A 23,803-nucleotide genomic window follows, 5' to 3' on the forward strand; every position below is an offset into this window, starting at 1 on the left:
AATTTTTTATTTTTATAAAATATTTTTTCTCAAAATCGAGCTTGAGCCGAGCCGACCGAGCTCGAGCTTCGTACTATTCGGCTCGGTTCGGCTCGAATCCACCCCTATATTTTTCTATAACTAAAACCTCTAGAATCCTCAACATCCCCATCTACCCTTCCATTAATTCTATCTCTTGGATATGGGTTCATCATTGTTCTGGAAGGTATTCAGTTAAAGCCAACTATAAAAAAGAACTGCAAGCATCCTTGCCGAATGTCAATCCATATTTGAAATTTTGTCTTACAAATGCTTGGAAGTTATCTATGCCTCCTTGGTTTCAGATGTTTTTATGGCGCGTATTAAATAATTTTATCCCAGTAAAAGAACTGTTATGCCTTGAAGGTTCTCAGAAAACTAGTGCGCTTTGTAAAACCGAGGAGGAATCTCTATCTCACTTATTCACAAATCCTTGGAATCTCCATTTTCATAATATGCTCCAAAATTCTTGGTCATCGGGCATTAAAAGATAGCATAATTTAATCAACGACCATGTTCCTTTTTTTTAGCAAATTCTCGGTTGGCTTGCTATTGCTTGGTACTTTATTTGCAACTATTCCAAAATAATTTTATTCCTCCCTCCTCAATTGCCAAAACTGTGAATCAACTTTTTCATCTACCTATAAACCTTAATGATGATTCTTGACTTTCTTTAAATTCTCCTCTGAATAGTCATTTAACTCTCTTCTGTCTCAACAAACAGATTATCTTATATGTACAGATGCAGGGTTGAAGGCTGTATTTGCCTCTCTTTTTGCTGATATAACTTTTACTATTAAAAAAAAAAACCCTTATGCTACCAGAAGTATTGATCCAAGCTTAGGTCAGGCCTAAGTTTTTTTGCCTGGGCCGGATTGGGCCTATGTCGCAACCTTAGTTGATTGGATACACTATTTGGATGGGACAAATAGTTGAAATCTTGATACATTTGGATTGATATTAGGGTTCCATTTGGATTACCTTAAATTTAAGTGTTATTTGGGTGTATCTACACTAAGTATGCTTTTGGTTCTATTTATGTTTATTGAATAAATGTTTGTACTTTATTTGTTGGTAAAACCGAGAAATACAATAATTGCAACCATTTATGATAATTAGGTGCCACTTCAGCGTAATAGTGAATATGCCTGACCGTTTGTGAAAGCTTCAAAAAATAATTTATACAAACGGCTGACATGCACATAAACCAAAGTTCATTTTTTACATTTTCGATGTATGAAAAAAAGCAAGAGATAAAAAATGCTGAGATGACACCTATATGGCACCATCAATAAATATTTACTGAATAACCGTAAACGTAACCAAACGCCCTGTGAAACAGATTCAACTGATCGGAGCTTGGTCGGATCAGTTTGTAAAACATTATTATTTCCATGCTTCGAACCCGGTACCCGGATGATAAATAAAATAGGCAATTCATAATTCCTACAGGTATAATTTCGTCATATGGTGCTCAAATGTTGGCAGCCTCCGATGCCATCTGATCTGATCCAACATTCAGAAATTCTCAAAAAACTCAAGGAGGCGTGGCTTTCACATCCACCGTTAAAAATTTCAAGTGGGTCTGTCTGCATATTTCAAATTGCACGCTCAGCCCGCTCTCTTTTCAGAAGACAGTCAGAGAGAGAGAGAGGAAAACAAGGAAGAAAAGGAGACCGGGATCTAGTCTCTCAGTTAAGGTCTGTGCGGGTTATCTCGTTATCGCCTTCTTTTTCTCGTCAAGATGTCTGGTCGTCACGAGAAAGAGAAAGGTGTGAATGTTCAGGTCATCCTTCGTTGCAGGTAACGACTAATGAGATTTCACTCTCTAGAGCTAGGCTTGAATGCTCTCTATTTATTTATTACATTGTTTCTTTTTGGGAATGAATCATTCTAGTTGTTTTGATTTCAACTATGGATTTGCTACCTACTAGCGTTATTCCAGTATCTTTTGGTTGATTTCATCATTGCTTCCTACTTGCAATTAAATTTTCAGGCCGTTCAGCGATGAAGAGCTGCGGAACAATGCACCGCAAGTTGTGACCTGTAACGACTATCAGAGAGAAGTTGCTGTCTCTCAGAATATTGCTGGGAAGCAGATCGATAGGGTTTTTACTTTCGACAAGGTATTCCGATTTTCCATGTTTCTTCTCTGGATTTTGTTCTCTATGGATTATAGGTTCAGTTACTCTTGTACTTAAGTAACTTCATTTTTAACTTCTGCAATTCTGGAATTTAGATAGTTATCGGATATGTCTTGGAACGTCCTAGTTCAGAATGGTAGTTTTATGCATTTTATAACGACTCTGTAAGTTCTCAGGTCCTTTCCCTAGATGAAATGACCTTTTCTGTTAGTGTATGAGGGCTTGTTATATTTTGCTTCTAGTTGGGCAACTTTTGTTATTCTATTTTGTATTTGAAACCAAGGTAGAGTAAGTGGTACATAAAGAAGATGATTACATGTCAGTTGAGCCATTCAGTCTGTACCATTGAATTCATTCTTTAAAGATGATAGTTGCTTCTTTTCTAACAATCCACTGTCTGTCTCGTATCTTTTCTTCAATGACTTTCAAATAATTAACCTTTCTAACTATAGTTAAAAGACATTTCTTCAAGCAGTCAAAACCATGAGATAAATGTATTATACTTGAAAACCCATTAAACGAATTGAGATAATTTACAGTCTGGAAGTTAATAGTTAATTGCCTTCTTAAAAGTCTATTGATCTTATATGTACTTATTCTTCATGGCAAATATATTCTTTTGTTTACTTCCAGTATCATACATTAATTCATCCAGTCATCCACATGCTTCAACACCAAACTGAGCATCCTCACAATCTTTCATTATTGGTGGTTTCAGTTAGCTTCCCATCTCAATGCAACAGTTGCAACTTACATCAATTCAATGAAACCTTAGAAAGTTAGAATGCAAATTGCAGGTTCTTGTGAGAACGCTATCAACCATCATCTATTTCATTTTTATTTATTTATTTTTTGATGTTTTTTCCAACCAAACATATCTAAGACAATAAAATTTTAGTTGTATTTGTTTCTTGATTTAAACTTCACTTGCTTCTGTGTATTTTCTTAGCAACCAAATGGAGCCTTAATGGAAAATTCAATTTCCTCGCTGTCCATTATTTTTAATACAGTTCTGTTCATTTTCTTGATGATTCAAGAGCATTATTATCTTACTGCAGGTGGCTAGCAATCAAAATTGAAGTTCCCTTTAAATATGCATGGCAAACAACTAAGTTTTATTCTCTGTTATTAATGAAACATGTTACAATACATTTATAAGTCTTGAACTGAGAAAACTGCATTGAAGAGTAAAGGATGGCATAAATGGAATAGTGACTCACAAGAGTTGTTGATCAATATTGTTTTCTCAGTCTCACTTTGACATCTAATACTGTTTTTTTTTTTTTTTTTTCATCCATCTCTGAATTCCATTTGGAGGGATTTCTTTGATGACTGATGACTCTTATCCTTTACAATTTACCTTGGTCTTCTTGGATCTTGGTGAGACTGGCCAAGAGGAAAATTGCATTCACTGTATATATTATTTATTCATTTATTAAAAAGTAGCAAGTAGATAAAGGAAAGTGTTATGTTAAAGTGGCTGTAAAGAATCTCTGGAGTGTCAGAATCCAATGCTCATTAACATGGACACTTCATCCACTAAGGAAAGTCCACGCAACAGAGTCATCTAGAGCCAAGTCTCTCTTATACGTATGTTTTTATACATTTTTGATATCCATTTTTTTTTTAATTTTACACTTAGGTTGATTTGTTGGAAATAGTGTTTTCCTCAATAAACACTTAATCACTCAGCACACAATCAATTTTTTTTTTTCTATATTTAACCTGTTCAATTCTATTTAGTAGCTTAACTGGTTTGCTTTTGATACTATGTTCTCACAAGGAGATGAATTTCATCTTGGTAGTTGGTAATTTGTATTGAAGTATGTTTTAATTCTGAAATATGAAGTATGAGTCAATTGGGTAGCTATTTACGAATATTTCCTTGTTACAAACATTTATCTTGCTTTTAATCTTTTTGAACTTATTGTATTTGCAGGTTTTTGGCCCTTCTGCTCAACAAAAGAATTTGTATGAACAGGCTATTGTTCCCATAGTAAGTGAAGTTTTAGAAGGATTCAATTGCACCATTTTTGCTTATGGTCAAACCGGGACAGGGAAAACATATACAATGGAAGGTGAATGCAAAAGATCAAAGGTAGGTACTTACATAATTAGATACAATTTTGTCTATATGTTCATGTCAGAGAAAGTTTTCTACTTCTGTTGATATTTAATTAATCCTTTATTATTAGTATATTACTTCTGAGGTTAGTACGGGGCTTTAATGTTAAGCTAAAATGTAATTGCAGAATGGGCCAAGTGGACAATTGCCTCCGGGAGCAGGTGTCATTCCTAGAGCTGTTAAGCAAATATTTGATACATTGGAGAGTCAGAATGCAGAATACAGTGTTAAGGTCACCTTCTTGGAGTTGTATAATGAGGAAATTACTGATTTGCTTGCTCCGGAAGAAATATCAAAGGTTGCTCTGGAGGAAAGACAGAAGAAGCAACTACCTCTCATGGAGGATGGGAAAGGTGGGGTTCTTGTCCGAGGACTAGAGGAGGAAATAGTTACCAGTGCCAGTGAAATTTTTACTCTACTTGAGAGGGGATCTGCAAAACGGCGCACTGCAGAGACCCTATTGAACAAACAATCGAGGTCATACTTTATCTTTTTCTTCTCACCCTCTCTCTCATCGAGTCCAAATTCTGATTTTTTAACAATCTGTTCTTTATTTTAGCCGGTCACATTCTCTCTTTTCCATTACAATTCACATTAAGGAAGCAACCCCAGAAGGTGAGGAGCTTATTAAATGTGGGAAGCTGAATTTGGTTGATTTGGCTGGGTCAGAGAACATTTCTCGTTCTGGTGCTAGGGAGGTATGAAAGTTTTGATTTGTTATGCTATCTGAGTTATTTATATAGGCTGAGCATGTTTTTTTTGTGGTTGCTTCTTGAAGCTCTGGATCTACTTTAGAAAACACATAAACAAATTGCTAGTTCCTGGTTGTTCATCACTCTCTCGTTTTCTTTTTTCTAAACATTATATGCTGTTTCTTATTCTTTTTGCCTTGTTAATTGTTTTAGGGCCGAGCAAGAGAAGCTGGGGAAATCAACAAAAGCTTACTTACTTTAGGGCGTGTTATCAATGCTCTTGTGGAACATCTTGGGCATGTTCCTTACAGGTTTTAAGTTCAACCTCTTGCCTGAAATCCTTAGCACCTCAATATCTTATCTTTTTAATTCTTGCTAATAATCGTTATGTTGGTGGGTTGGCATTTAGGGATAGCAAGCTCACACGCTTATTGCGTGATTCTTTGGGTGGAAGAACCAAAACATGCATAATTGCCACTGTGTCACCGGCTGTTCATTGTCTTGAAGAGACCTTGAGCACATTGGACTATGCACATAGGGCAAAGCACATAAAAAATAAGCCTGAGGTTTGTATTTTCTAGCCTTTAGTGAATGAAGTAACTTATACATGATTCTTTTTTTATGAGTAAAATTTTTCCTTTTTGATTGGCTTGTATAAGGAAAGCTGTTTATAGCATTTTTTGGAACATTTGTGGCTTGCTTTCTTCATCATCAATTTATTCCTTGATGGGCTATACTCCTGCATTAATACCAAAACTTATCAAACAAGAAGATTAGATTAAACATGATTAAGTTTTGTATCGAGATTCATAATGCTTGATTTTGATATACATAGTTGTGTTTATGCAGTTGCTTTGTGTGCATCATATTTCACCTTATATGATTCAGATGATTAAAGTTTAGGAAATATTTTTTGTAGGATGCACAAAAAACTATGACCAGTTTAAGTAGTAAAAACTAACTAAAAATCTATGTTGTACCTTTGTACCTTTTTTTGGTTTGTAAGATATAGTTACAACAAGATGTGAATGTGAAGATTGAGTGAATACTCTTTTTTGGTTTGTTTTTGTTGCATACTTCACAATTTTTTATCCAATATTTTCCTTTTGTATGATTATTGACAATTTTTTGCATGTTTTTACAATTCTCTCTCTTCTCTCCCCCTTTCTCCTTCTACTTGATTTTTTCTCCATTGGCTGTGTGTTTGGTAGGTCAACCAAAAGATGATGAAGTCAACTCTTATTACGGATCTGTATGGAGAAATTGATCGCCTTAAAGTGGGTAGGTACTTTTTCTAATTTCATGATAAATACCTCTTGTAGTAACCATGTATGAGTTGTTTTTTCCCAAAAGGAAGGAAGAACCAATTTGTTTTATCGTGAGGTAGTTTCATGTTTGGGAGTTCCCTTACCATTTAAATTCTTCGCTAGAGATTTAATGTATCAAATACCCCAAATGTTACATAAGATCGACAAAAAATAAATAAAAGTAAATGACTCCCTCTTAATTAAAACCTATTGAATATTGGGATTTACAAAAAATATGTGCAAGGCAGAATGAATCTTGATGTTGGAAACACATGGATGATTTTGCAACTTGCATCACCAAGAATATTCATTAAAAACAAATCATGATTGAATAATCATTCACTTTTTTCATAACAATTGTTTTACAATTTCACTCGCTTTGCTCATTCACTGAAGCTTCTAGAACCCCTCTATTTGCTAATGTTGTTCCTTCATTCTTCCTAATAAAAGATATTTTCTACAAGATAATTAAAATTGTAAAACCATTTTTTTTTGTAGGGATTAAAAATTTAAGTCCTTAACATGGATTTGTTTGGGCTTGCCTCAAGGGGCTTGGTACAAAGGTGGCTTGTAGAATTAGGAATGAAATATGTTTAACATCACATTGTCTATTTGAAATTGTGCAATTAGGAAAGAAATAAAGAAATTGAATGTTTTATACTTTTTATATGCTATGCTTGATTTTATTGTTTGCATTTTCACTTTGGATATGCTTTGGTTATGTATTTTAGTTTGAGCTAATAAGATTTTTAAAAATATTTAGTTTAAAATTAAACTTTGCATTTCTAATTAATATTACTTTCATTATTTTCTTAAGTTATTTTGATTTTTTATATTTCTTTTTGCATTTTTTTTATTTTTTAAAATTATGCGCCTTGCTTGAAAAAGGCGTGCACCTCGCCTTGCGCCTTCCCCCTTGAGCACAAAATGTCCTTTGCGCTTTTTTTGCACCTTGCGCTTTTAAAGCATTGGTACTCTCTCATCCTTTTGCTCAAGTCCCTACGCTTGACTGGGGATCTGGATAGGAGGGGGCAGATACACTCCCATTCACGATTGATCCCTTTGGTTATGGCTGGGTGTACACTCCCTTATTCTCCACTGTAACTCCTCTAAGACTGTGTTTGTTTTCGGTGTAAACTCCATCGATGTAAAACTCAAACAATGGAGTTCAACGCTGATGGGTTTAAAATTTTAGTGGACTGTTGGAACTTTTTTTATGTGATAATTGATGTAAAAGTACATCGATAAAATTGATGTATTATTTACATTGACTATTGATGGAAAACTCAACCGATGTGGAGGCTTACATCACTGAAAACAATCATGTGAAAATACGGACTGGGAGTGGAGTTTTGCACTGGTCTGTATTTACACTGAAAACAAACGTGGGTAAATGCGATCTGGCGGTGGAGTTTTACGTTGATTCACATTTACACCGAAAACAAATGCAGCCTAAGTGTGTAAATTCAGGAAGGGAAGTTGATTCCCACACTGACAAGAGAGAGGGGTGCCTAACCCTTTCTCTTTCTCTCTCAACTTACCTAGATAGATTCTTCCTTGGCTGTGAATACACTAAATTTCAACATGGTTTTCGGTTCTGAATCCTGGAGGCCTGTCACTCCCTGTTTGCCAGTTTTGGTGGGTGGCAATTCCAAGTATTCCCAACCATGAGGTGAGCTTCAATTTCCGATGCTGGCACTTATTTATCATGAAAGTTGGCTTGGTTGTTGTGTTTTTACTGAAGGTTCATCAGTTCAGTTTTTCAAGCCTCATACAGGTTAGTTTTCAAGTCAATTTTTTGGTGAGATATGATACTGTTCATTTTTGAATAATATAACATTATTAGGGTCCATTGCTTGGAGTGATGTTAGAGCATCCACTTTGTGTAAAAAATGCTGGTAGCTGGTTCTGTAGTCTACCTTTCCCAAGGATTCTGGGTAGCCTTAACCAGCATTGAGTAGGCCTTTTTCTTTCTTTTAGTTTAATTTGTTTCTTGTTAGTGTATATATATATATATATATATATATATATATATAATCTGAACCTGATCTGAATAAATTCTGAATCTGATGGATAAAATTTGATTCAAATATAATATTAATGGAATGGATTTGGATGTAAATCTAGTCTATTTGAATCTGATATGTTTTCAACCTTAATGGTTAGCAATAATCTAACAGCCTATTGGCTAAACATCAACTGGATATATGGCTAACTTTCCTGAATGAGTTACTAAGTCTTAATCAAAGTGCAGGCTTGGTCAATTTATTATGGTGTTCCTCTTGGAATTGTTGTAATCAAAATATGCATTTTTTTGACATTGCATAGCCTTTTAGTTGTGTCAATTTTGGGACTGAAACATATTGACTCTGGTTCTTAATTGTATGCTTGCCTGTTTTGTTGTTTTCTGACTTTCAAACAACTCTGTATATTTCCTTCAGAGTTATATGCTGCACGTGAGAAAAATGGAGTTTATGTTCCTAAGGAGCGATACTTTCAGGAGGAGAGTGAAAGGAAGGTATTGTTTCTCTCCCTGGCAGTTTCATGCCATGCGAATGGAATATGTTCAGCTTATTGTGGTTAGTGATCCTTAATTATGGTTTTAACTTGACTTTGTGTTGGTGTGACCGTCATTGTTTTGTCCATTTTCTTAAATTGTGGCTAATGGTAAGATAAAGTCACCTCTATGTTGCTGTTATTTTATTCTCTAAATATGTGGTTGATCTTTTTGAAGAATTGGCTCTTAGGTTCATTTTTCTTATCTATAGCTGATTTTGTTCTGTTATGGCTTCCCTTATGTTCACATATTCAATTTCCCTCTGCTGATCCAATGAAAGAGAATCACTGTTTAACTCATGTATTTTATGTATTTGTGTGAAGGCAATGGCAGAGCAAATTGAACAGATGGGAGCTATTTTGGAGGCCAATCAGAAGGTCAGTTCAAGGTTTTGCTGCTTTTGTACATCGGGAATTGCTTATACACTGCTAGATCCATGGAAGTTTGGTCAAAATGAATGTGGGGCAATAAGGCCTCTTTATTGCTTTGTTCAAGTGGGATGGTCTATGCTTTCATTCACAGACAATATTACTTGACGAGGAAAGAAAAAAAGAATATTGAAAAGTACTAAAGATTGAAATGGTATACTTGCCCTATTAGTTAGTTGCATATTCTACAGAGCTGTTAATGGCTTGGATCTACACAACAGAACTGAACTGACTGAATCAATTATGTTGTTCTGGTTCTGTGGCTTTGTCCTGATTAATAATAGGGTCAGGACTGGTTCATGCTCTTCCAAACCGATTATATAGTTAACAATATATGAAGTCCTCCTGGTTTTCTTGTAATTTTTGTTATACATATTTATGTCTGAAAGGGTAAATTGTATAGATAGTGTATAAGATAATTTTAGTTAAATGGGTTCAACTATGATATCGAAAACACATGATATCCGAAAAATTTGTGACCAATCTACTGGTATCATAAATGTGTTAACAATCAGGTGGTATTTATCAAAATTCAGGGTAAGGTTTTGATTGGTCAAAGCTCTAGTGGCACCATGTCTTTCCGGTATCATAGATTTTCCCTAGTAAATTTACTTGTTTTCTCAACGTATAAACAGTTAGATATTTTACTGCCATTTTTAATAAAGTTATATTATCAAAAATACTTTTAAGTTGTTATTTATTGGTAGTTATAGATCTCAATTATAATCGGATCAGGCCTGATTAATACTTGCGACAGTTCTGGGTCTATTATATGGAACTGGTTGATAATTGGTCCAAGACTGGTACACCCTGTCATGAACCAGACTCAACCCATTGACAGCTCTAATATCCTAGTCCTGTGGCCACTTCCCTTAGTTGTTTGTTTCTGAAAATATATTATATGTAATCTTGAAAGATGATTATGTATTATCATTATATTATTCATCACAATATTCAATTTTTTTATTAGTGTCATTTGCCAACATATCAAACTTCAAGTATTCATGGCTTCAGAAACCCACTAAGTTAACCATGCAATAGAATCAGTTATGCTTATAGAAATGATTATTCAGTAACATATACAGAATATATTGAACGAATGGAAAAAAAAGAGCCTAACGAAATATGAAAATATAATTTTGGGTGAAGTGCCATTATTCTTGTTCCTTGCACTTTGAGCAAGATGTGCCTTGTCGTGTGACTTGTGTTCTTTGGTTGCTGATGTCACGCATGGAGATTCATGCAAAAACATGCTTCTGATTTTTTCTCCTTTACTGTTGTGCTCATTGTTCTTATTTTGCCAGCAAATCGAAGAACTGCAAGAGAAATATGATGCTGAAGTTCGTCATTCCTCTGATGTGAGCAGTAAACTTGATACAATGCAGGTAGTATAAGTAAATATATATGATACAATATGGTATTTTGCTTTCGGTGATCATATGTGGACTTGCACTTAATATTGGCCAATGATGTAGAAAAGCTTAGACCATAAAAAGAAGTTGCTGGCTATGGCTGAAGAAGAACTTAAGAAATCTCAGTATGCCTTGAAGGAGCGAAATTATGTTATATCTGAACAGAAAAAAGCAGGTCTTATTTTGTTACATCTGTATTTTTATCTATTTTCTCCCCTATTCACTTGGAGTTTGACGGGTATGCTTATCTTTCTGATCCTTCTGAATCTGTTAACCAGAAAATGCTCTGGCACATCAGGCATGCATTCTACGATCTGACTTGGAGAAGTCTCTTCAGGATAATGCTTTGCTATTTTCAAAAATAGGTACCTTAATATCTTCTATAACCTAGAGTTAGATGTTAATTCTTATGTTTTTGATGGCTAACTATAACTTTATTAAACGAATGATGATATTAAATATTATTTAGTTGTTTCATTTCTTTGATCTTTGTCCTTGATACACTGTAGCTAGGGAAGATAAAATGAATGCCAAAAATCGGTTGGTGGTGAACAACTTCCAGTCAGAACTTGCTGAACAAATTGGTGATCTATGTAACAAAGTTGCTACATCAATGTCTCGTCAACATGAGCACTTGCAGTGTATTGAGAAACTCTGCCATTCATTCCTTGATTTTCATGACAATGTATTTTATCTTTCTTGGATTTCATCCTTGCTGTGACATTGTTTTATTTCTCAATTTAACAATTTTGGTTTACTCATTTTCCTCCTTTGCTTTTTTATCTGTTTATTGCTACTTTCTTCTTCTAGTCGGTTTTGGATTTAAAGACGAAAGTAGCAGCTTGTAGGTCATTGTATATATCTCGCATGGAAGCTGTGCAAAATGTGGTGCACTTGCACAAGGCAAGCCTTAATTCTTGCCTGGAGGAGATTTCATCTTTGACTGCCACACATGCATCTTCAATTGAGAAAGTAATGATATTTATGAATTTGGGTTTGAAAACTTATTTTTTGTTTTTGAGCTCTATTTATGTTTTTTACTCTGTATTTGACATCCTGTTTTCTCTGCATAAGTTTCTAGATACAGAGGCTGGGGATGCCAATTCTATATTTGCTGATCTTCAAGGTACCTTATCAAGTCACCAAGGAGAGATGACTCTTTTTGCAAGGGAATTGCGTGAGGTTTGTTCCTAAACTTTGTTAATTTTTTGTCATTTAACCTTGATTAAAACATATGCTATGAAAAGTTTGACATGCAAGTATTTTCTTCTCATAAAGTCCTTGTGGAATCCTGACAAACTTGTTCTTTTTTATTCACCCGATAAACATAGATGACTGTGGACTACTCCATATTTGTAGAAACTTTTTAGTACTTATGATTTGCAGGTTTCTTTCTTTTCTTTTTCTCCTGATGTGGATCCTTTTCTAGTTGTGTGGAACTTTGACTTGTTAGTGCATGCTAGCTATCTATTATGGGATGTTCTGTATTGTCTATATATTTAGATTTGTAGTCAATATCTTAGTGCCTAGAACCAGTCTAGTGGAAGGCTAACCCTAGGCAAAAGTGTGGATCAGGCAGTTATGGAGTCAATTGCTGATAAAATGTGATTTGTGAAATATGTTTCAACTGGAGTTGTGGTCCTAATTAGCTTTAAATAGCACATATGGTGAAACATGGTTTATGCAGTCAGTATTTTGGTCATACATGATACACCTACTGAAATAGAATGAATTATTACAACTAAAAATTTTAAAGAAGTGATGATTTTTCTAGTAAATATTTGTGAACACAACTACCCAAACATTTGCTAGATTTGAATGGAAAAACAGAGAAAAATGGAAAACTAACTAAATGTAACTGGTTGGGAATCATGGAAATGAAGGAAAATAAACAATGTTAACAATTTAGAAATCATGAAATAGCAGATAAGCATTCTAGTGTCACTTTCTAAAACTTCTGGAGTTTTTCAACACTTCGGTTCTCTACCTTCCCTTATTCTGATCCAAGTTCTCATCCAACTTTTGGGTCCTTGCATTAAGGCATAGATGCACCCTTTACTTTTGTCCATGTCATGTAGATTAACAGTGGACCAAAACAAATACTTGTTGAAAATCAAGTAAAACTATGTCTCTTCTGGGACATTGGAGGTGTCTGTTGGATGTGGTAAACCCATTCCATTTGCAATATTTCCTTGGCTATTTATCAAAAAAAATTTCCTATAGGCTTTTCTTATCTTTTTGGTATTATGCCTGAATACAACCATAAGCAGTTCAAAACACTGCAAGGATTTCTCTTCTGTTTTGGCTATGCATTCCTGCTCACTTTAAGTGCATTTTTCTACTTTCTTCTCTTTTCCTTTTCATAACTTGATTTGTACAGAAATTCCAAGCCAGTATTCAACATTCCAGGGAGATATCCACCTTTACTCTTGGAGTTCTTGATGGGCTTGAGGAAGAGTCTCACAAACTTGAAAGCCATGCAAATCAAGCTCATGAGGTTCAGGCAAATAGTATTTCCGAGTTTCAGAAAGCTTATGAGGTATATTATGAAATCTAAGATGCATAAAATGTGTTAAATATATTAATTTATCTTTCTGATTTAGTTTGCACATAACATCGCAGGAGCAGTCGAAGTCTGAAGCAGATAAGCTTTTAGCAGATATGGCAACCTTGGTTTCTAATCACATACGTCGTCAAAAAGAGCTGGTCTGTTTTGGTGTCCTTTAGAGTCTCTTATAGTTTTATTCTTATTTGTTGTCTTTAGTTCTCTAAGTTGGCTTGACATCTGAGTGTGCAGGTGGATGCTAGGCTTATTGGTTTAAGAGACACTGCTGCTGGAAACAAGGCATTTTTGGAAGAGTGTGCTTCATCAATGGAGGGTATAACCACTAATGCCAAAAGGAAGTGGCAGTCCTTTTCGATGCAAGCAGAGAATGCTGCTAAAGATGGTGCTGATTTTTCTGCTGCCAAACATTGTCGCTTGGAGTCATTCCTACAGAAATGGTCAGTTTTCTCTGCTCAGATATTTTAATGAAAGGAGCCCTTAACTGTTTTTGGGAACTGACTTTTTCCTTTTTATATGATAGTTTTATCATATATTACATCTAATATTTACCTACTACTCTTAGATTTTATAGTATTCTTGTTATATGAAATTTTATATAACTATTTTTTTTTTTAATTTTCTCCAGTATAAGCACCACAGATAACGCTTATAAGCACTACAAGAGGATACATGAATCCGTGAATGAGATGAACAGTGGCCATGTTTCAGCTGTGGCATTGCTTGTTAGGTTAGTTATGAGTAGTTTTTCATTTATTTTTTTCCCTCTTGGCTCCATGGCAAACAATTTGGACACGAAGGGTAGTCCTGTTATTTGTGTGACCTGTTTGCATAAACTAAGGCAGCTTTGAAGAAAATGTTGATTTTATTTTGCTTTTCCGAGGAACAGCAAATACTTATTTCCTGCTTTCTGATTAAGGAAAAACTATAGTAACATATCCAAGGATCATTTTGAGTTGACACCTAATGTTAATTTTGATTCCATCTGTATTGTAAAGCCTTCTTAGCTTCCATCATTATTTCTGCCAACTCCTTTTGTTTTTTTTTTTTTTTGGATAGGAATGCCTCTGAAAGTAATGACCAACATGATGCTGAGATCTGTTCTGCGAGGGCTGCAGCAGAGCATGATGTGGTGAACTCTAGTGAAGATATTCTAAAGCAGTTTGAAAGTGAGTGTGCTCTTCTATCATTTCTTGGTTTAGAAAGACTTCTTGGTTTGTGTGTGTATGTGGAGGGTGGGGGAAGATTTCTGATTTTTAATCTTCATTACCTTTTCATTGGATCTCTGATTTTTAACCTTGGCACCTTATTAACTAAGCTCTCAGTTTCTTGATGGTGGTGTGAGAGAACTCCTATCAATGATAGAATCATGTATTGTTACCAGCAATATTATGTGTGATTTTTCTCCTTTTGAGATAGAACGCAATCAAGTACAAAATGGTTGAACTTTTCTATCATATATTAATGAAATTGGGGGGTGGGAGTTCTTCTAAATGCAGAGTTTATATGAGTTGTTTACTTGGTGCATGTGCTTTTTTTTGTTCTTTTAAACGTAAAGATGAAAAACTATATTGAAATGTCTGTAAATAAATGTGTCTTCACCTATTCATACTCTATACTGAGATTGTTTTGGATATGGATCCGGTGCTGGATACAAGCATAGGTGCATTTTATTGTATTATGTTTGGCTTTTGACTGAAAAATTGCTTCTATAGGTGTATCAGGCGAAGATCGGAGATCAATCTCTGGTATCATGGCTTCTGTTGACACTCATGCAGAAACCATGCAGAAGCTTCGGGAGGATCATTTGGGTCAGGCAGCAGAGATTAAACAGAGAGCACAAGACACTTTCCGGCAGAGATACATGGTAAACTGACTGGTCATCAAACTTTGAACATCATGATTTTATTGTAAATCTTGAAATACTAATCCCACTTTCCAAAAATCAAGGCTTGTTGGAATTTAGTTACAATATGGAGATGAGGGCATGCTATTCTGGCTTGTTCAGTTATTCCTGAAATCCTTTAAAAGGCAGTTACAAGAGTCAGGATTACTTACGTAGAATGATGGACAGGAATTTTAGATATGTATATAGCAGTATATTTAACATCATTGTTTTTATTTTATAAACATGTCATTATTGGTGCCTTTTATACTCTTAACATTTTCCTGTGATCTTTTCGTGGAACTGATTATACTTCATATAATAAACCAAGTTAGTATATGATGCATGGATATGTTGGTTTCGTTAACTAGTTTTTAAATAAATGTGCAGGACTATGAACCGACTGGTTCCACTCCAACAAGAACAGAGCCAGATGTCCCGAGCAAGGGGACGATTGAGTCTTTAAAGTGCATGCCCATGGAGGCCCTCCTCGAGGAGTTCCGAGAAAACAATCCATTCGAAGCATTGGTCTCAAAGGAGTCAATGCCTTCTCTGATACCGCGCTCACCTCTCATTCAACTGAATTGAAGCCGTCGTGATTTCTTCTCATCTACTCTGCAACTTGTAACTTTTTTTGTATGTTATTTTTGTAGCTGAAAGATAAGAAGACTGGGTAATGCCGTAATGGGGGTGACAATGTAGCTGTGTTGTGTTTTGGAGGGCTATTATTTGGGAGAGAATATTACAAATTATATCAATAAATGATAAATCTCAGCTCGGGGTTTACAAAAAATTTGGATGTATTGTAAATTGGGCAAAGCTTCACATGTTTGGGTTCAGAGAGGGTCTGTTTTATTGCCACATTCTCTGAGCGGTTTGCTCCATTTAAGAATGAACCTATTTATATCCTTTGTTGTTCAAATAATATGATTCTTTATTTAACCCTTTTATGCTAAAATGAAATATAGTAGCTGGGTAATGCTAAAATGTGGTGGCTAGTGTGCTTCATTGATTGATGATACCGTCAAAGTAGAATTAAGAAATGGGTTTGAAGTTTGAACAAGTTCTCCTGACCCTTCAAATTTTCTTCCTGTCAGTAATCTATATTCAAACTCAGAGCTAACTTGTTTGATAGAAATTCAGGTTGCTCACTGTATGGAAGTATGGATTTACATGATACATCAGTTTGAACTATCAAACAATGAAGAGTTCGAGGGCGGAGTTGTTTTCCTGGTCGATCACATCGAGGAAGACGGGATCAACGACGACATGGCTTTCCGCGTGGATATTGAATCTGTGGCTCCACCACAGCACTTTGGCTTCCCCGGCGAGGTCGACAGATGCATCCAGCACCATCTCCCGTCGGGCCACGTCGGCTAGGAAACTTGCCGCATGGTGGGCGAGCTCGAGACTGTCGAGGCGAGCCGGGAGGTGGAGTACCTGGCATGACTTGGCCGCCTGGGAGCCGGCCTCTATCTTGGCGGTGCCGAGGAGGGAGTCTTGGTAGAAGATGGACATAGTGGTGGCGGAGTAGTAGACGGGGACGATGTTGGGGTTGATGACGTGAACGTTGAGGGTGAGCTCGGCGTCGAGGAGGGGGAAATTGAGTTTGAAGGAGGTGAGGTTGACTGATATCAGGTGGAAGGTGGGGTCTCTGGGCTTGCAGATGATGATCGCCGCCGTTGCCGCCGCTGACATTGCACCGACTATTGCCGTCCTCCATCTCCTCACGTTCAGTTCCATCAAGGGCAAGGCATAGGCTTTAGTAACACAAACACAAATTGTGGTGCAGTTCAGATTCTGAGATTCAGAGGAGTGGGGGATGCAGCTCAGAAGGAAGAGAGCAGAGAGAAAGATGCTACTGGCTAGTGGCTACTACTGATCCGTTTGAAACTCTAGAATGGCTAGTAGCAAGTAGGCGGAAGGAATGGAGGATAATGGATTTGGGCTTACCGGCTTAGGGTGTGTAAAATGACCAAGGTGTCCCGCACACGACCATATATCATATATATAGGGGCTGAGTGTGATTTAGTAATTTCGTCTTTCATTGTCTCATCGTATATGTCTGCACTTTGCTGTTTCGTTCAAATCCATCTCCATTTGCAGATGGCCGGTGGGTTTGTCTGTTACTTAATAAGTCGTTCAGTTTAGTAGTCAGTTCAGCTACGTAACGAGATCAAATCTGTGCCGCACAGAGGACGCCCCACATGCACATCTCAGCGTGTATTAAGAACATCTTCCGAAATTGTGGAAGATTTTCCGAATATGGGATATGCTGTGGGATGTCTGTTGGGCGTGGTGGATGTAAATTCCCATTAAAAATGTTAAATGCGAACCGGTATTTTGGATGTAAACTTTTACATCGTTTTTATCGAAGTTACTTTTATACAGATTATTCATTCAAAACTGGACCAGCCTATAAAATAACATTGGTCCCTTATTTACATCAATCTCACACTTGACCCGTTGTAGCATTTGTTCAGTCCAGATCTCCTGCCATCATAATACTCCTAATACGTTCCAACACATGTAACATGTCCACACAATGTGTAGAATCCACTCATGCGATGTGTAACACAAATCATGTTGGGATGCGTTGGTTGGGGAATTTTCTTGGCAGGAGATCCCGAGCAAGTTAATTTCAAAAACACCCTAATTGTCAAATATTAGGGATGCAAACGGATTGAATCCGATCTAATCTGACACTGCTAAAAGATCTGATCTGATCTGAAGATTCGATCTGATTTTATAAATGTAGATTTGAATTCAAATCTGATGAGTCGGTTTGATCTTTGGATTGGATTTGATATGATTTTTTTAAAAAATATAAGTATCTTTTCAACTATTTTAATCATATATATATACATTATTTATAAATAAATAAATAAATAACATATATATATATGCTATATATATTTATATAAATAAATAAATAACATATATATTGGATTAAATGGGGGGAGATCCATATCTGATTCAAAGATCCAAACTAGGGAGATCCAAATTCAACAAAATAAGATCGGATTCGATCTACTACCAATCAGGAGTTCAGATTGAGCATCCCCACAACACATCTCAACTATATATTGGAAACATCTCCCAATGGCAAGTATAAAGATGTTACCAATGCACAGTAAGATGTGCATATGGGGCGTTGATGTGATCTCCCCAATCAGATGCTCCCAATATGTTCCAACTGATCACAGCATCTGCACATTGGGAACATCTACCAATGAATAACAGAAATGTTTCCAATGTAGGACAGCAATGGTTTGTTGGAACATTATTGGGAGCGTTTTATTGGTGGCAGATCCCTACCCCCCAAAAAAAAGGTTTCAAAGAGAAACAAAATACTAATACATGAACAAGCCCCGAAGTAGAAGTAGGATTAGGCGAAGAGTGTGAGTCTCATCCATCGCATGATTGAATTGCTTTATTTTATTTTATTTTTAATTTGAATTAACAAACATTTTCTCGCGAAGCCTGTAAAATAGAAGGCCTAATTGTGTAATTCAACTTCGGTGAGAGAAATTTTCTCATGGAGTAGAGTGAGAGGCTTTGGCTTCCAACACTGTGGATGCTGAGAAATGAGATGTGGACCTCCAACTACCCCTTAAATTTTACATCTTTTATTATTTATTGATAGTGCCAACCGCACCGGCTCAAGCGTCATACAATATACAAGCCCAGCGTTCTTGGTGCGGTTAGGAATCGAAAATTTATTTTGCCAGGTGGCAAAACTCGCCCGGTTTGGTTTTCGTCTCTCATAAGATTAAAATAGAAGAGACAACATGGACTCTTCTGAGTGGGCATCAATGCATTATGCCATTATCATCTCTAGCTCATCAGCAAGCAGCTACGCGTTTGTTCATTGCTGGTGTGTACGTCAAATTGTAAACCACACATACTAAATTCCAAGTTTCAGACAAGCATCTCCATTCTACAAGCATATCTATCCAGAAAAGGAAAGGGAGAGAGAGATAGAGAGAGATCTGAACTAAGCAGTAAACAGTTCTATCTCCGATCTATTTTCCTGGTCTACGACATCGAGAGAAACCGGATCAACAACAAGGTGACTCTCCACATGGAGCTTAAACCTGGTGCCCCACCACAGCAGATTCGCCGTACCTCCGACCTCCCCCGCCGCATCGAGCACCATTTCCCGTCGGGCCACATCGGCCAATAACTGAGGCGAGTGCTGGGCCAGCTCCAGACCGTGCAGTCGTGCCCGGAGCCTGAGCACCTGACATGACTTGGGGCGCTGGGTGCCCGCGTGTACTTGAGCGAAGCCCAGAATCGCGCCATGGTAGTAGATGGGAATGTTTGCAGAAGAGTAGTTGACGTGGGTGATGTTGGGGTTCTTGACGTGTACGGCAAGGTTGAGCTCGGCTTCGAGGTCAGGTGGGTTGAGCTTCAAGGACGAAAGCCTGAGTGATAGCAGATCGAAGGAGGGATCCCTGGGCCTTCCCAAGACAACCGCTGCAGTTGCCGTCGCCGCTGCCGCCCCGACGAGTGCCGATTTCCAGCTCCATTTTTGCTTCTTCCCCATTTTTCTGGTAGGAGGGGGAAAGGGGGCTTGGGGTTTACCTGTTTAAAGGAATGGGAAAGCTCCCGTAATTCCCACAGTTGAGTGTTGACTGAAAATTTTGAAATGACCGTCGCCAGTCCGTCGTTCTGCTAATCAATTGGGGGTAAGCCTGTAATTTGACAATTTCTTTGTCCCAATACAACTGGACACGTGGTGTTATGTGATGATGCCATAGAATCTGAATGACATCTGTCTGATACTATGGTTTCAGGTATTACCTGTGAGCTGTGACTATGCAACTCGACTCGGTGAGTTGGGTCGGGTTGTTAAGAGTCCGTTTGATTGACAGTTACACTGGGAATCAAAATCCTCCAAAACCAAAATTGGAATGCTTGACAGTTAAATTGGTTTAGAGAATATTGAAATGGGAATTGAAATAAGATTTCATTCTCAAGGGAGGGGCAACATACCATTCCACGAGGAATGGGAATATGATTTCGATTCCGCCCAATCAAACAGTTGGATCATTTCATTCCAATTTCAGACTCTTATTCCCACAAGCCAAACAGACCCTAAGTTTTGATCATTTCATTCCAATTTCAAAAGTCATTTCAATTCACAACTCATTCTTGAAATAATGATTCTAATTTGGAGCAGAACAGATGCTAACTAAACATGGCCAGAGTTTCCATGATTTTCTAAAATGATAATTTTAAGTAGTGCTACGCATTTGATCTGCTGGCAATAAAGCATGTGAAATTACAAATAATTTTCTTGGAAAAGAGGAAGCAAACGATCAGATTGAGATTCAAAACAGGCTATAAGCTTACAAAACACCTAATTCACAAGCCAGGAAAACGAATAAACAAATTACAAATTAAAACAGCCACTCTGTACATAGTTAATTCATATACGAGTATCTTACGGCCGAAACCCTTGCAGATGCATAACAATGGAGGTGAAGAAGGCAGCGGCCAAAGTTGTAAGCCCAGAATAGCTTCTGTTGCTGGTAGCAGCATTAGAATGGCGGCCGCGGTTGTTTCCATTGTGGCGCTGACTGCTGGCCGCTGCAATACCTGCTGCAGCCCCAGCTGCTGCTATTAACGGAATTTTTGTTGCAGATGATCCGCCACCGTGGGCAGCGCCCCCTCCACCCCTCGCTGCTGCATGACCACCGCCGCCGCCATGGCCACCGCCACCACCGCCTCGCCTGCTCACTAACACAAAGGATGCATCTCCTTCCCTAGTTGACACTCTCTCATTTATCCCTTGTTCTCCTTCGACGTGATCCTGCACATACGCTACAAGAACAACATGCAGAGAGTGAATCAAGATGTCACCATTAACATCATCATGACCATGGTAAATTAATGTTGCACCAGAGGAAATGATCTAGCCAAATAATCAAGGTCCATCACTCAAGGCGTCCGGCTCCAGCCCCACACGTTAACGATAATGCCACCGTCCACAACCCCGCAAGCAAATGATTTGTAAAGCTAGTGGCTTTGAAAAAAGCTACACTCAAAAGGGCCATAATCCATCTGGTTGGTCGGTGGTTAAAGATAAAGCAAAAGCTAAAGTTAGTGACTGAGCCATCATCTGGGTCTTCATCTATCTCTTTCTCTCCCTCAGATGATAAACCAGGTAGCTTTTCTTTCGATCTGATTTCTTAATTTCTTGAAGCAAAAACTGATTTCATCTCTCAATTCTCACCCCAACTTTCTTTGTTGATTAATATATATTAAATAAAAATCGAGCTCAACACGGGAAACCAAATCAAGGTTGAAGGGACTTTTGAAACTAATTAAAGGGGAGAAAAGAAGGGGAAGGGGATGAATATATATACCTGAAACCAAGGTTTTGTCCAAAGGAGAAAGTGATGGCAGACAAAGAATTAGGTAGAAGAAGAGCATCGTCAGTAGCCATGGTTTTGGTTTCTTTCCCATTCCTCGATGCATCTAAACGTCTGTTTCTATGGAGTTGTTGTAGTTTGGCTTACATATACAAACCTCTCTCTCTCTCTCTCGTGTGTGTGTGTGTTGAGGGGTCTTGAATCTATTTCAACTGATGAAAGATATACTTTGCTTCGAAATGCTATGTTGGTCATCTTATTCGAAGTTTCCTCGTATATATATAAAGTGAATCCCAATTTTAATTGGGTCCCACTTTTCTTTCTGTGGAACGACCACAGATCATCTCCAGAGTCCAGACTCAGAACCCATACTAGAAGCACCTGTGGGTCTTCTCTGAACCGGGTTTTGGAAATTGGGTTGAAAGATCAAGACGGGCGGAGAGTCTGGCTGCCTGGGCCTGATAGTGGGACCCAACATGCAAATGGAGTGAACTATATGCTGAAAGCTGATACGTTAATTCGGTGAGGTTGTCAAATCAGTAAATCACAAATTTCTGGAAGCACGATGAACTCCAAGCAATCAGAGACAGAGAAGACTCCATTACAGACACAGTGAAATTGGAATAGTCCATCTTTTTCCTGTTGCTGATGATGCAGGATACAGCAGGAGGTTTTTATTTTTTACATCCTACCACCACCTTGTAAGTGTAAAAATTAAAATAGAGCGAGTGCAGCAGCTCCCAACGTTATGAGGCCTAAGTAGTTTCCCTTGCTTGTACCACCGTTTCGATTGTGACGGTCTTTGTTGTCGTTGCCGTGGCGATTGTTGGTTGCCGCCGCAGCACCGGCTGCCCCATATAATGGATTGACTCCCTGACCTCCATTTCCACCGGTGCCCGATGATGACTTTCCATCATCCCCACCGCCATTTACTAGTAAATAGCGTGCATTCCCTTCCCTAGTTGACATTTTCTCATTTACCCATTCCTGTCCAATAATGGTGTGTTCCTGCGTATGAGCTACAATAACAGCATGGAGTCATTTTTTTTATAGGTAAAAGCTTGTAGTTGAACACAACCCAATTAAGTTTGGTTTCAGTTTTAGAAACAGAAAATACTATTTTAAAAACTAATTTATTTTTCAAACCAGATGACCTTGATTTGTTTATTAAACTGACTATAAGAAAAACAACAATTCACATTAGACAACACTCTTTAATGTGATTTTGTGTTTTGGAACCAGAGGAAACATATGAAATGAACCATGACCAAATACACTCTAAATTGAAAAGGGAGTATGCATTATTACTCAGGGAGACACTAGAAAGCTTGTCTACCTTTGCCCTCAGATGGGAGAGGGTAGGGATAAGTTGGGTGATGGTAGGAAGGTGAATAATTATATTGTTCCTGGTTTTTCATTGTTCATGATAAACCAGAGACCAGGCATCCAAATTCTCACTGACCAGCAGGAATGAAAGACCAGGTACAACCTCATATACTCATATCAAGGTTTTAAGGGGAGTTGTAACTTGTAAGGATCTATGATCAAATTTAGATTAGGAATGAAGAAAGCATGTAGGATTAATACCTGGAACCATAGCTTTGTGAAAAGGAGAAGACGATGTGAGAAACAGAATGTAAACGAGGAGTAGCAGTAACAATCTCATCTCTTCCATTAACAACTTGATTAATTGTTGCAATTGTTGTTGTTGTAGCTGCTGTTTCTGTTGATGGCGGTTGCCTTTTAAATAGAATCTCTTATTTTGAATTGGCTTCCCTTGTATATATTGATTTACCAGCCAGGTCACCCATGTTCAGATTCTTATGTGGCTTCATTCTCCATGGTCGGAAAAAAACTTTTCTCAGCTCTTTTTCCGGGAAGGGAAAGTGCTCTTCACTTACTTTTCATTGATGCTATTTGCTCCATATGCATGCACGACAAGTGCAGATAGAGTTATATTCGGTTCCTTGAGACAATCTCTAGAAACCAACAGTGCTTAGTGGCAAAATAATCTAGATAGATAAGAAGGAATATCATCCCATTATTCATTTTAGATCTTGATACCACTTATTACATGCGTTGATCTTGACACATCAATGGTATGGTGGAGAACAAATTTCATATTGATCTTTGATGAGGGCAGATTTGGCCCTCCAGTGAAATTGTGACATGTGGCACCTCGTGACAATTAGGCGACACCCAGGCAACAACTTACCAAGTCGGTGTCCCACCGTGGCACCGACCTGGCCGACCTAGCCGGCCTGGCGCGGCCTGGCCAACCTGGATCAGCCC

General features: G+C 37.5%; 3 protein-coding genes and 1 long non-coding RNA gene across 5 annotated transcripts; 2 read left to right on the forward strand and 2 right to left on the reverse strand.

Moving 5' to 3' along the window:
* The first annotated feature begins 1,644 nt into the window (after window positions 1-1,644).
* LOC104589029 (kinesin-like protein KIN-5C) lies at window positions 1,645-16,039 on the forward strand. Its single transcript, XM_010247204.3, has 23 exons — window positions 1,645-1,821; window positions 2,015-2,144; window positions 4,102-4,260; window positions 4,415-4,764; window positions 4,847-4,985; window positions 5,193-5,290; window positions 5,389-5,545; window positions 6,191-6,260; window positions 8,728-8,804; window positions 9,167-9,220; window positions 10,576-10,656; window positions 10,747-10,858; window positions 10,962-11,048; window positions 11,193-11,368; window positions 11,494-11,655; window positions 11,758-11,865; window positions 13,064-13,222; window positions 13,306-13,389; window positions 13,481-13,686; window positions 13,875-13,976; window positions 14,306-14,415; window positions 14,962-15,113; window positions 15,522-16,039. Exons 1-23 carry the CDS (start codon window positions 1,763-1,765, stop codon window positions 15,717-15,719), a joined length of 3,030 nt encoding a protein of 1,009 aa, XP_010245506.1. The 5' UTR covers window positions 1,645-1,762; the 3' UTR covers window positions 15,720-16,039.
* Window positions 16,040-16,166: 127 nt separating this feature from the next.
* On the reverse strand, window positions 16,167-17,025 carry LOC104589034 (Late embryogenesis abundant (LEA) hydroxyproline-rich glycoprotein family). Its single transcript, XM_010247215.3, has one exon. The coding sequence runs from the start codon at window positions 16,872-16,874 to the stop codon at window positions 16,326-16,328; it is 549 nt and encodes a 182-aa protein (XP_010245517.1). The 5' UTR covers window positions 16,875-17,025; the 3' UTR covers window positions 16,167-16,325.
* Window positions 17,026-18,429: 1,404 nt separating this feature from the next.
* Window positions 18,430-21,317, forward strand: LOC148790614 (uncharacterized). Its single transcript, XR_016077959.1, has 2 exons — window positions 18,430-19,822; window positions 20,602-21,317. It is a non-coding gene; the product is annotated as an uncharacterized LOC148790614 (long non-coding RNA).
* Window positions 20,419-23,436, reverse strand: LOC104589044 (uncharacterized). Of its 2 annotated transcripts, XM_010247224.3 has the most exons (3): window positions 23,099-23,436; window positions 21,506-22,530; window positions 20,419-20,960 (listed from the first exon to the last, which is right to left on the reverse strand). In XM_010247224.3, the coding sequence occupies exons 2-3, from the start codon at window positions 21,615-21,617 to the stop codon at window positions 20,581-20,583; spliced, it is 492 nt and encodes a 163-aa protein (XP_010245526.1). In that variant the 5' UTR covers window positions 21,618-22,530; window positions 23,099-23,436; the 3' UTR covers window positions 20,419-20,580. The 2 variants fall into 2 exon arrangements, with proteins under 2 accessions (XP_010245526.1, XP_088746953.1); XM_088890827.1 differs by lacking the exon at window positions 21,506-22,530 and having other exon boundaries at window positions 23,099-23,434.
* Between the last annotated feature and the right edge of the window lie 367 nt (window positions 23,437-23,803).

The sequence above is a fragment of the Nelumbo nucifera genome, chromosome 6, assembly GCF_055504915.1.
Source record: "Nelumbo nucifera cultivar China Antique chromosome 6, China Antique-T2T, whole genome shotgun sequence".
NCBI classification, from domain to species: domain Eukaryota; kingdom Viridiplantae; phylum Streptophyta; class Magnoliopsida; order Proteales; family Nelumbonaceae; genus Nelumbo; species Nelumbo nucifera.